This window comes from Protopterus annectens, chromosome 4.part0 (assembly GCF_019279795.1).
Source record: "Protopterus annectens isolate FY-2018-M chromosome 4.part0, PAN1.0, whole genome shotgun sequence".
NCBI classification, from domain to species: Eukaryota; Metazoa; Chordata; order Ceratodontiformes; family Protopteridae; genus Protopterus; species Protopterus annectens.
Window position 1 is genome coordinate 903156684 of NC_056733.1, and position 13942 is coordinate 903170625.

Consider the following 13942-nt stretch of genomic DNA (forward strand, 5'->3'; position numbering starts at 1 on the left):
GTCGGTCATCCTAGTGCACCTAAAATAAAGGAAGCCCCCTGCCCTTCCAAAATAAAATAATAACAAAGAAGTTGTACAAAAAGATGAAATACTTTTACTATCTTTTATATGAAAGGTAAGAAAAACTACCAACAGTAGTAGTAAAGAATACCTTAAAAAGGGGAGAAAAATGGCAGAGAAGAGAAAGCAAAGTACCAACAATGGTACTGGACAGAAATACTGAGGTCTCGGTAAAAATCACAAAAGGAGTAAACTAATGGAAGAAAATAGCTGGAAAAAGGGAGGAAGGTGACAGAAACCAGTAGATAGAAAAAAATCTAAAGAACTCATGGTTTTGAACCAGAAAAAAAAAACAATAACTTGAGAGTGACAGGATCCATGTCTGTAGCGATATGGCAGCAAATGAGATCGGTGGCATGTTAGGTTGGTGGAGCATTTTGGGTAAAGGGAGGAGCTCAAGATTTTGGATTCAAGGATCTGGAAGAAGCAACTGACTCGGATCAGAGATCTATCCGTTGAGGAATGAATGAAAATGATAAGATCAGACTGAGATCTTTACCAATAAGAATGACTGCAAGTAAAAGAACAAAAGGGAACAGGGATCTGGAATGTTCTGGAAAAGTATGCAAAGGAACTAGGGAAGATGGAGCAATTACCTAGAAAAGGAAAGGTAAAAGAGTAGTACACACACACACACACACACACACACACACACACACACACACATACACACACACACACATACACAGACACAGACACAGACACAGACACACACCCCTCAAGCATACTTCAGGCAATTTTCCATCAGGAAGACAGCAAATTCTACAGGTGTGGTTGGAAAGGGGGAGGTAAACGGGAATGTGTTCTTTGGAAATTAACAAAAAATACTTACAGGGTACTTTGTCAGAAACGTTGGTGGAGCAAATGGTTGCAATTAAAGAAATGATTAATTTGAGCCAAGATACAAGATCCAAATTGCCTATATACAGTAAGGTCTTATCAAGTTTAATGTTACTAGCTGCCAAAAAATCAATTACCAGAAAATGGAAATTAAAATCTGAATCAACTGTAACTGAAATACTGAAAGTTGTAAAGGAGATAAAAGAACTGGAGTTGGGATCTTTAGAAAAAGGAAGGAGAAAATTACATACAAATAAATAGAATTTGTGGTAACAATGCATGCAGAATAATGTTCAGGAAGAGGAGTGAAGTTTAAGGGAAGGCAGGTATTGAGCAACTGATTTAATGCTGGAGTGAATTATATTGTTGAAAAGAAAACTTAAATATATACTCCATGAAAATAATGAAAAATGTTTATATGGTTTGATTGGTTTTCTATTAATGTATGTGTATGTTATGTATGCTGTTTAAAATGTGATTATTTAGTGTTGTTTTTCTTTCGGCTTCTCCCGGTTAGGGGTCGCCACAGCGGAACGCCGGTCCGCTAATGACTGCTAGTTGATTTTTACAGTGCCGAGGTGCCAGCCCGATGCCCAGCCTTCAACAAAGGCACGCCCATTCACGCATGTCTTTCAAATGCCACTCGACCGCGGGGAGGACATGCAGACTCCACACAGAAGGCGAGCTCCAGCCGAGAATCGAACGGGAGAACCTCTTGCTGTGAGGTGACAATGCTAATGCTGCACCACCGCTGCTACAAGATGTTAAAAATGCATAGCAAGAAACATGAAAAAAAGTGTCATATTCCATTTCTGCACAGGTCCTTAAAAGGTCCTGGGAAAACTGGATGTAACATTAAATCTGTGGCATATCGGGGGGGGGGGCTACTTTTATGTGTGATGTTTATTTAGGGAGTGTGGTGCGAGAACAAGTAAGGAGATATGTTTTATGTAGCTCATCTTCAACTACAGCAAGTAAGGGGGCATTCAGTGTGTGTGTACCTTGGAGTTTAACGCGCGATGCTTATTTACTGAGTTCTGAGTGTGGAACGAGTACAAGTAAGGGGGCATTCAGTGTGTGTGTACATTGGAGTTTAACGTGCGATGCTTATTTACTGAGTTCTGAGTGTGGAACGAGTACAAGTAAGGGGGCATTCAGTGTGTGTGCACATCGGAGTTTAACGCGCGATGCTTATTTACTGAGTTCTGAGTGTGGAACGAGTACAAGTAAGGGGGCATTCAGTGTGTGTGTACCTTGGAGTTTAACACGCGATGCTTATTTACTGAGTTCTGAGTGTGGAACGAGTACAAGTAAGGGGGCATTCAGTGTGTGTGTACCTTGGAGTTTAATGCGCGATGCTTATTTACTGAGTTCTGAGTGTGGCGTGAGTACAAGTTAGGGGGCATTCGGTGTGTGTGTACCTTGGAGTTTAACGTGCGATGCTTATTTACTGAGTTCTGAGTGTGGAGCGAGTACAAGTAAGGGCGCATTCAGTGTGTGTGTACCTTGGAGTTTAACACGCGATGCTTATTTACTGAGTTCTGAGTGTGGAGCGAGTACAAGTAAGGGGGCATTCAGTGTGTGTGTACATTGGAGTTTAACGCGCGATGCTTATTTACTGAGTTCTGAGTGTGGAGCGAGTACAAGTAAGGGGGCATTCAGTGTGTGTGTACCTTGGAGTTTAACATGCGATGCTTATTTACTGAGTTCTGAGTGTGGAACGAGTACAAGTAAGGAGATATGTTTTATGCAGCTCAGGTTGGGTGTGTAAAATGCATGTGTGTGTGTGTGTGTGTGTGTAAAATGCATGTGTGTGTGTGTGTGTGTGTGTGTGTGTGTGTGTGTGTGTGTGTGTAAAATGCATGTGTATGTGTGTGTGTGTGTGTGTGTGTGTGTGTGTGTGTGTGTGTGTGTGTAAAATGCCCCAGTTAGGCATTATATTCAGGCTTAAATCCTGTACCTTGTGTATAGGGAACAAGAGACTGAATTCTCTACCCATTCAAGGAACTGTCCAGGTTTGGAAATGTTTGTCTCATACGTTTGGTCTGTTCCTCTTAAACTTTCCAGTTTTCTGTCAAATCAGTGTGAACTTAATTCATCAAATAATGGCATTTACGTTTGTCTTCTTAACTTTCAGGAAATGCATGGTAACAGAAAACATTTTATTCTAGCAACATTCTAAGGTTATACATGTAATGTTTAAAATGTGTCCCTGGTTTTGAGCCTTTGCCCCCACAATAAATTTTGGCTTTTTTCAGATTTATTGTGCTGCAAAGTTGATAGATAAAAGTTGAGCGTCAAATAGATTTTACAAGGGGCTGAGAGCTTCATGGGAAGAGAAGTTTAGTACTGTTTATACCAAGTCTGTCTGCATTGCTAGTAGCACAACAGGTAGAATACTTGCTTTTGATGCAGACGGCTGTGGGTTCTACTCCCACAGTATGTAGATGGACTGCTGATACTGTACTGAGTTGTACTTTAAATGGAGTGGATGCTGCAGCACTGAGAATGCCCTCCTTTGGAGGAGACATCTAGTAACTACGAACCCGTTATTACTTTGCCATCCATTTCCTACTGCAATATTACTAGCTTATCATTTTTTAATGTAACATAGGCAATTTATTCCTCAGGGACAGCAGGCACTTTGTAGATGAAACAATGAAATATAAAGTTGTTTGCTAGCAGCAACCTCTTCATTAATTACAGATCTCTTTAATGTGGAATTATTTAGATGACTTTTACTTCTGCAGAGATTGTGCATATTTACTGATACTGGTGGACTGTAGAAGACTGAGTAGACTTTCATGATGGAAATGTTCTGAATTAGGCAGTTTTGTCATTATTGATTCATACATTTTGTTTCATTGTTTACTGGAAAAATCTTTAAAACAATAAATTTAAAACACGCTCTAACAAGTGTGCTGTATTAAACAAGGAATATAATGTAATACAATCAGGAAGGTGAATCAAAGACCACATGTATGTTTGCATGGTCTTAAATATGTGTGGAAAGGATCTACAATTTGAAAATAGCCCAAAGGTAAACTATTTGCCACTGGCCAGATGCATTTTCTTTGAATGTGGGTTTCAATGCTGTTTCAATGACTGTGAGTTTCAAGGGCAGAGAAGCTTTAATGTCAAGTCTGTTTTCATTGAGAGACTGTATTGCTTTGTTTAGTAGATGTCTATCAGTGTTTGTGCTACAAAATTTACAATAAAAGGTTTTTAAATTAAATCCAAATCACTGTATAAGTAAAGCATAAAGCAGTATGCAAATTACAGTGTTTATGGTAAATGAGGAGAAATAGCCAAGTAATGGGACACTGGAATGGCTGCAGGGGGGGTTGTGTATGGGGGCCCCATATGACTATGATTTTTGTGAGGGGCAGCAAACTCAAAGACAGCCCCGGGCCGCACAAACTCTAGCTATGCCACTGCATTAAATGCACTGCGGCATTAGAATTTCTCCATGCCATCAGAAGTCTTGGCTGCTATGAAATGTAACTATTGCTCTTTGTGGCACTTAAACCTGCACCACAGGATTAATAGGAATTACAAGGCAATTTAGTGTCTCACAGTCATTAATGCCTTACCAATATCCAAGCCCAGGATGTAGCGCCTCTTTCAAGGAAGGCTAGGTCAGTTAGTCCCAGGGTAAATTTGTACTCATGCAATCATTCAGGTGGGAGAGATGCTGCATAATGTTCTCTTTATCTGCTGGTAAAGATTTAATTCACTGGTTCTGGTGTTTGTGGAGCAAGACTTGCGGAAATACAGAAGGTAATTTAGAACACGTTCTGTGTACTGCTGTGTACTGTTCCTTGGTGTCCTAACATAACTAATGAAGGATTTTAATTATCCCTTACTTTAGTAGCTAGCTTGAGTTCATGGGATGCTTAGATATTCCCAATATTTTTTTCAGTTCCTTTATAACATTTTTTGATACTATACTTGTTATGTGGAGTTTTGGAATTGCATCAGTAAATTAACAAACATCATGAGGAGACTTAAGCCAGGTCAGCAGCAGCCCCCAACACCCCCCCCCTCCAAGGACCCAGTATCTTACCTGCAAGATCTCAATAGCCATTGCCTGTGTCTGCACACCTTCTACGTTGTTGACTAGCCAATGGACAACTTCTGCGCTGATGAAGCAATTCAGCGGCAGTCCCTTCTGTTCTGACAGCAGCTGTATACCAGTCCTGAAACACAGGTGACACAAATATATTATTAGAGCAATTTTCATGGGACAATACATTACAGAAAGTACAGCTCTGTAGAACTAGACATATTTGTAAATATTTCAGTATGTTAACTGCTGAAGTAGTGCTAACATTTGAGACTTTGGTCACAGATGGCCAGACATCCACAGCTTTGTCACAGTTCCCCCTTTTGACAAGGTGGACACCCTCCCATGTGGATGTCAGCAGTACAAGAGGAGTATCTGCTCATGTCATCTTTAGTCCCTTCTTGTCCCTGAAGTAACAATGGGTGGTAGGCATTCAACAGTCTGGGGTAGCAATGGATACCCCATGTGCCAATGCATATGCTAATATGATCATGGTACAATGGGAGAATAGATTAGCTTTGATTAATGAAGAACATACTTGGCATATTATTTATTATAAAAGATTCATGGATGATATTTTTATTATATGATGGGGTTCTTTGGTAGAATTACAAGATTACACTGAATACCTGGAGAATACTACGTTTTTTCTGAAGTTTACATTACATACCTCCAGTAAAGCTATTGATTTTCTGGATGTTAGGGTTAATATGAGTAAATGAGAGATTAGAGAACAACATTTTTTAGGAAGAACTGTAAGAAGAACAGTCTTCTGAGAGGAGTAGTATGCATCCTACGTGTGTGTTTAGAAATGTTTTAAGAGGACAAGCTCTTCACCTATCAAGGCTGACTAGTAATGATGTTACCCTGTCAATCATGACAGGACATTTAAAGAGGGAATTTGTTGATACAGGATATACAGAATCAGAATATGGCACAAATCTTATGTTAGCTAGGACTGAGAGGACAAATAAGGGGAGGCCATATTTTTCCAGTAGGGATGATGTATATGCCAATAATCAAAATACATCTATGCCTAAGAAATGTAGAATTTGTTTGCCTTTTACTTCCGATAATAAGCGTATATTGAATATTTTATGGAATAACTGGCATATTTTAACAGCTAATGAAGATATTAGTAGAGTTGTAGGACCTCAACCTAAGATTACATATAAGAATGTGAAGCCAGTTAACAGGCTTAAATGTAACAGGACAGGTTTATTTACAAATACTGCTCTATCAGTGAGAGTAGGTAACTTTAGTTGTAGGCATTGTAATTTTTGTAGATTTACTTTGAATGACAATGTATTTATATAGCCCACAATGGGTAGGAGACACACATTTCATCATTATGATGACTCTTCCACCCAGAATGTTATTTGTTTGGCATAATGTGCCAAATGCTCCAAATTTTACACTGGTAAGACCACTAGGGCACTGAGAGACAGAATAAGAGAACATGTATATTATATCAGTATAGGTGATGTAAAACGTGTGTTGGATAGGCATGTGCTGCAGGTGGAGAGATCATAGTTTTACCTTTTTGACCTTACAAGTCCTTAATTGTAACATTAGGTCAGGTGATATTAAGAATATCCCCGAAAAAGCTGAACAAAGGTGGATCATTACCCTGTAAGCAAATAAATACCATGGGTTAAACGTAGCAGTTTCTTTAAGGCCATTTTTAAAGGATAGGAAGTTGATTCATTAAGTAATATGCATTACTGTGTTCATATTTATATACACCTTTAACAGGATGACATGCCATTTATTTATTATTTTTTTATTCTCTGCAGTAGGTTGTGTTTTCTATATATTATAGTTGAGGTCTCGTGTTACGGTGATATAGCTGCTGCTGAAGAGTTGCATGGTGAGTACCTTAGATAGTTTCTTAAATATTCCCCTCGGATTCTCATGTTTGGGTTATATGTGTAGCATTGTATTTAATGGACCTGCTGATGAGCCTTTTGGATAGTTATATTATTAGTTGTACAGATAGGTAAGCTATTACTCTTCAGTTATTTTAAAAGTTTTTAATATTTATAGTTTTTGCCATTTAGTGTTGTTTTACTGTTATGTCATGATTGCACTTATATTCATTAATGAGCATTCTACTGAGGAAGTATTTTTAAAGTTACACATGCGAATTTTGAATAGTTCTTATTTTAGTGAAGAGGAGCCTACCTTTGATTTAAAAGTGTCAGCTTGTATTCGTTTGTATATATAATGATCATTCATTTTTGGAATTTTTTAGGATTTTAAGTTTTATCAGTCAGTTGCCTAGCAACGGCACTTCCGTTAATGAAATGACTGTTTTCATGATACTGAGTTTTGTTTTACGTACACAGAAGCATGACATCTTAAGAATTAGGTAGCAGTTTATAGGTAAGCTGTAGATAATTGTTCTTTTCAGCAAAGAAGAAATTGTCCTTTAAAGTTGCATGTATTATTTTACAAGAAAGTCATTGAACTTTGTGAAGTGCAATGAATTCAGTCTCAATGATTCTGTAGTTCGCTTGAAATTTTATACCTTCTGTTTATGTGATGATTGAGGGAACATAAGTTTTAGCAGTATCTAGTTACTTATGGTGGTCATGGCAACTGATGGAATTAATTGAAGTGTTAATTGTTTTGTGCTTGTGATTTGCTACTGTGTATTACAAAAGCAGAGTATGAAATACTGTTTGTCTGATGAAGCGTAGTGGTTCTATGTGAACATGCTTACATTCTTTTATATTTGTTTGTCAATAAAACTCTTGGATTACACCTGCAGTATTTGTCACTCTCTAGTTCATCTTTGTTTGGAGTTAATTTGTGGAACTTGGTGGGCAACTTAATTCAAAACAGTGAATTGGTTTCTTTTGGATTCCTGTGAAATAAAACTGAAACCAGAGACCCCTTCCATCCAAGGTAACTTTAGAAATTTCTCTAAGACAAACTACCTACTCTTAAGTAATACATTGGTAAGCGTCATATCTCCACCATACCCAGTTAACTCTGCTGAATAGGTGTAAATGTGCACCACCACACTTTACCTGCATGTAAACCTAGCTGTACCCCACAGAACAAGTGCAGGGCAAACCCCCAGAAACAACCCCCTTTGGTGGAAACATAATATCAACAAGTTTTACAATAACAGGAAGAAAATTTTGACCATAAGAAAGAAGAGTAATCTCCAGAATGACAGAGCCCTCATCAATGAAATAAGCTCAGAAACTTAAAATCCATCAAAGCCAAGTCTGAGGCTAAAATAGTCACCCAAGCCAAAGACAACTCACAAGGCATTTTTTTTTAGTTAAGTTCATAATTTCAGAAGCACAACACAGCAATGTGCCGAGCTGAATGCGAGTGATGGTACCAACACTGACGTTGAAGACATATCAAACCTACTGGCTGATAATGTGCCGAGCTGAATGCGAGTGATGGTACCAACACTGACGTTGAAGACATATCAAACCTACTGGCTGATAATGTGCCGAGCTGAATGCGAGTGATGGTGTCAACACGGACACTGAAGAAATATCAAATCTACTGGCTGATAATGTGCCGAGCTGAATGCGAGTGATGGTACCAACACTGACGTTGAAGACATATCAAATCTACTGGCTGATAATGTGCCGAGCTGAACGTGAGTGATGGTACCAACACTGACGTTGAAGACATATCAAACCTACTGGCTGATAATGTGCCGAGCTGAATGCGAGTGATGGTACCAACACTGACGTTGAAGATATATCAAACCTACTGGCTGATAATGTGCCGAGCTGAATGCGAGTGATGGTACCAACACTGACGCTGAAGACATATCAAATCTACTGGCTGATAATGTGCCGAGCTGAATGCGAGTGATGGTACCAACACTGACGCTGAAGACATATCAAATCTACTGGCTGATAATGTGCCGAGCTGAATGCGAGTGATGGTACCAACACTGACGTTGAAGACATATCAAATCTACTGGCTGATAATGTGCAGAGCTGAATGTGAGTGATGGTACCAACAGTGACGTTGAAGACATATCAAATCTACTGGCTGATAATGTGCCAAGCTGAATGCGAGTGATGGTACCAACACTGACGTTGAAGACATATCAAATCTACTGGCTGATAATGTGCCGAGCTGAATGCGAGTGATGGTACCAACACTGACGCTGAAGATATATCAAATCTACTGACTGATAATGTGCCGAGCTGAATGCGAGTGATGGTACCAACACTGACGTTGAAGACATATCAAATCTACTGGCTGATAATGTATCGAGCTGAATGCGAGTGATGGTACCAACACTGACGTTGAAGACATATCAAATCTACTGGCTGATAATGTGCTGAGCTGAATGCGAGTGATGGTACCAACACTGACGTTGAAGACATATCAAATCTACTGGCTGATAATGTGCCAAGCTGAATGCGAGTGATGGTACCAACACTGACGTTGAAGACATATTAAATCTACTGGCTGATAATGTGCCGAGCTGAATGCGAGTGATGGTACCAACACTGACGTTGAAGACATATCAAATCTACTGGCTGATGATGTGTCGAGCTGAATGTGAGTGATGGTACCAACACTGACGCTGAAGATATATCAAACCTACTGACTAATAAATTCAGCTTAAACTTCAACCTTCTCTCCTCTCTGTTCTACACAACATATCTGAAACCAACTTTCATCTAGCAATCACACAAGACCAAGTCCTGAAAGCACTATCAAAAACTAAAAATACTGGGTCCTGACAATATCTCTGGATGCATCTTAAATAGCACGAAGCATGACTTAGCCACACTCCTAACACTGTTCAATCTTAGTCTCACTAAATTTTTATACCAAGTGAATGCAGAACAGCTACAGCCATTCCCCTGCATAATGAAGGACCTTCCACAAACCTAGGTAATTACCAACCCATAAGACTAGCCTGATATTCAAAGCCATGGAAAGACTTGTGGAACAAATCAATAAAGACATGTTTCTACTGGGATTCATCAAGGGCACGTTGTGCTTACTCCACCTGGTGAACTTTTCTGAAACAGTCACCAAAGCAATGCACCAAGGCAAAATGGTGTGCACTGCATACCTCGACCTGGCCAAGACTTTTGACACAATTTCCCACTTGGGCATAACAGAAAAGCTAAGAAAAAAAGACAGGATTAACTACTACATCACCCACTGGATAGTCACCTGGCACATACATAAGACACAGGAGATCAAAATAGGGGAAGCTACTTCCACAAAAAAATCAAACAGTGAAGTCCCCCAGGGGTTGGTGCTGAGACCTCTCCTATTTAGAATCTATTTCTCTGAAGTAAAATTCAATACCAAAGGGCTCTTGCTGACTAAACTCCCAGATGACTGCAAGCTGGGAGCAGTCACTGATTCCCCAAATCACTTGGCCATCCTGCAGAAAAGTCTGCCCCAAAGAAATAACTCATGTTAGAATCAAGAACTGAAACTAAATGCTAAAAAAATGCATTATTCTATCCTTTGGGAAGTCGTCTACCCTGAGTAACTACCATACTGACAACACACCCCTAAGAGTTGACTCAATTGTTTGGGATTTAGGACCTTGTATTGACAGTCACCTAACGTTTGACCAACATCTTGTCCACTGTCATGAGAAAATCCTTCGATACTGCACAGCTTATAAACAAAGGGATTGCATCTAGGTGTAGAAATGTCAATGACACCCTTTACTCAGCCCTGATTATGCCAGTCCTAAAGTATAATATCCCCTTTGGCATGTATCCATCCAGACACATTTAACAACTGGAACCATCTTAAAGCCATGTCACAATACTTGGTATCCTACAGACTGCTACAAGGTTACCTGTGTCTGATATGAAAGCATCCTCTGACCCAATACTGACAGACCTACTGCTCATCAAAAAATCAAATGGCATTAGAAATACTTGGTCTAAGAATCTAAACCTCTTTCACAACATCAACCAAACAGTTTGGAGGGAAAGGTATATCTTCTAGAGGATACCACTGCTCTGGAACAGAATTCCCATCCATGTAAAATAAACTTCATATCAGTCTACAGTCAAGCACAACTTGGATCTAACGATGGGTAACAGAAAATTTACCCCAGGACTGCATCCTGTACTACTAATGGACAGAGGCAGCTCTTAAACACTCAAATTATCTATGGTATGACTCCAGTTACTCTCACTAAGGGTAATATATTACTATCGACCATGGGATGGGTAAGACCAATCTAACACCAAAGGAGGCAGGTTAATTCAATCACAAAAAGGAAAATTGTCTGGGCTTAAAATAGCCTGCAGGCTAGACTTGCACTTGCTTTTGAACCTATTAACCTAAAACTCTGTCTTACCAACTATAAAGAGTAGATTAAGAAGACAGAAATGCCCTTGACTTCCACAGCAACCAAAATAACTACTTAAATACAGGGATTCAACCCAGAAAGAATGGAAACAGCAACCAGCAGCTTAGCTACGGTGGGGTGAGAGGGTCAATTGCCCTGGTGCAGTGTTGGAAGGCTTGATTAGTTGATCCAGAGTGCTCTTCAATGCAATAGTGGCTTTTAAAAGCCAGTATTGCATTTGCGGTCAAACCTGAGCTCTAAAGTGCTCTGCTGTAGACTAAACTGTAGCAACTTCTTGATATATTGTAGCAAGTGGTTTGCTACAGTTTAAAAGTAAAAGAAAATCTCGGCCTTATTTTATTTTAACTAAAACCTGAGCGCTGTTGCACTCTTTGCACTCAGGGTACAAACTGTAGCAACTGTCAGACACATTTGTAGCAAGCAGTTTGCTATACTTTAAAAGAACTTTCCTTTTTTTTTTTTGTCAACTAAAACAAGATTGTCATAACACTCCATGCAGGCAGGGTATAAACTGTAGCAACTGTTTGCTACATTTGTAGCAAGCATTTTTCTACCGTTTAAAAGAAGGAATTATTTTTTTTAATAAACAGTGCATAAGGAGGAGCACAGAAATGGGACCTGGATGGCTGGGGTAGGGTAGGGTGGGGTGGGGTGGGGGGGCATACCAGTAGTAGAAATGGCAGTTTATTTTCAATGAAAGAATTTGGGGGGGGGGGTAGATCTAACTCTAAAATGTAGTGATGTACAGTGAAGTGCTTTTTTCTTTTCTCTTTAATGGAAGAGTGGGGGAGGGGAGGTGATGATTCATGGTACTGGCACAGGGTGCTGGTTGAGCCGCTACGCTTCTGACAGCAACCCTCAAAAAGGAAAAAAAATACATGCAGGATGCAACCCTCTCAAGAAAAGGGCCAGAATTGCTACCAATGCAGCAAACGGCTCAATTCTTGGACACAGACAAACTATACTAGTATAGTGAGGAATTTGAATAGAAGACAACAAGGCTTGTGTACACTTACCATAAATGTAGATGTTCGAGTGTAGTCACTGTTGCAGTCAACACCTGTGGGTTATCTCTGCTGTAGCAGCCCTCAGCCAGCCCGAATACTAGAGTCAATGTTTTTCTGCATCGTCTGCTGTCGCTTGCTGCCTGACATCAGGTCGTCAGTGCTATAAAGGAAGGCAGCTGACGCCATTACATCAATTTTTCTTGCCCTAACCAGTCAGAAGCTCAAGCAAATATGGTAAAGTGATCCTAGTGGCTAAAAGCCACCATTAGAAATGTATGTATCCCTAAAGAACGAAGATACAAGGGGAAAGGAAGGTGCGAAACCAGGACTGCAACAGTGAATACACTCGAACATCTACATTTATGGTAAGTGTACACAACTGTATTATGTTCTTCGTGATTCACCTGTGGCAGTCATTCCCTGTGGGAGGATTCCCAAAGCTGAGGAGAGGGGTGGTAGGATTAGTAAGAGACCGACCTAGGAATGGGTCAGCATGCCTTGCAGAACTGCAGAAGCAAACCCTGCCCTAGCCTTAGAAAACAGAGGTAGGTGGTAATGTTTGGTAAAGGTATGGACGGAACTCCAGGTGGCAGCTTCCAGGATGTCCCTGGTGGGAACTCCTCTGAGGAATGCTGTGGAAGTGGAGGCTGCATTAGTGGAATGGGTTCGAAAATACTTGGGGGGGGGGGAGAGATATCAATTTGGAAATGGTTTGTTTGTTTGGAAATTGGCTTCCCCTCTGCCCCTGGGGCAAAGCTGACAAGTAGTTGGTCTGTTTTCCTGAAGGGTTTAGTACGGTCCAGATAGTATCTGAGCTGTCTGTGCATGTCTAGTGAGTGCAGAATTGTTTCCCCCTTGTTTTGAGGGTTAGGAAAGAAGGTGGGTAGATATATGGCCTGGTTGAGAGTTACATTAGATACCACCTTGGGCATAAAGGAGGGATTAGTCCTCAGGGAGAGGCGGTCTGCATGGAAGATGATGAAGGGCTCAATGGCCATCAGTGCTTGAAGTTCTGAAATGCTTTTGGCTGAGGTGATAGCTAGGAGAAAAGCAGTCTTCCAGGAGAGGTATCTTAGCTGTGCTGAAGCAGCAGGTTTGAAGGGTGATACATTTAGTTTTTCCAAAACATAATTCTTGGTGGGCCTTCTGGGAGGTCTGATATTAGAAGCCCCTCTGAAGAATTGTTTAATAAAAGGATGGGAGAACAGGGGCTATTCTGTATCAAAATGAGCTGAAATGGCTGAGGCGTGGATTTTAATAGAGGAGAAGAAGAGGCCAACTATTAAGAAGCTCCGCTAGGTAGTCCAGGATAAGAGGGATGGAAGGTTGTGAGGTATTGCCCCCTCTGAACTGGCTCCAGGAGCAGAATCTCTTCCATTTACCTGTGTAAGATTTGCTGGTTGCTGGGCTTTCTGGCCTCTGTGATAATGTCTAGGACCTGTTTGCTTAACAGCGGCCCCTTGTTTGCCTTTAGAGTATTAGCCATACTGATAGTTTGAGTGTCTGCAAGTCTGGGTGCAGCATCCCCCCCACCCCCACCTGAGTTAAGAGGTATAAGATCAGGGGAAGCTGCCTGGGAGGCTGAAATGTCAGGCTGCGTAGTAAGGGTACTAATGTTGTCTG

General features: G+C 40.4%; 1 protein-coding gene across 1 annotated transcript in view; it reads right to left on the reverse strand.

Moving 5' to 3' along the window:
* DEPDC5 (DEP domain containing 5, GATOR1 subcomplex subunit) overlaps window positions 1–13942 on the reverse strand; it is a 2513958-nt gene that overhangs the window by 580336 nt on the left and 1919680 nt on the right. The window contains exon 36 of the mRNA XM_044068865.1: window positions 4967–5099. Coding sequence (XP_043924800.1) covers window positions 4967–5099 — 133 coding nt within the window. The remainder of the gene's footprint in view (window positions 1–4966; window positions 5100–13942) is intronic.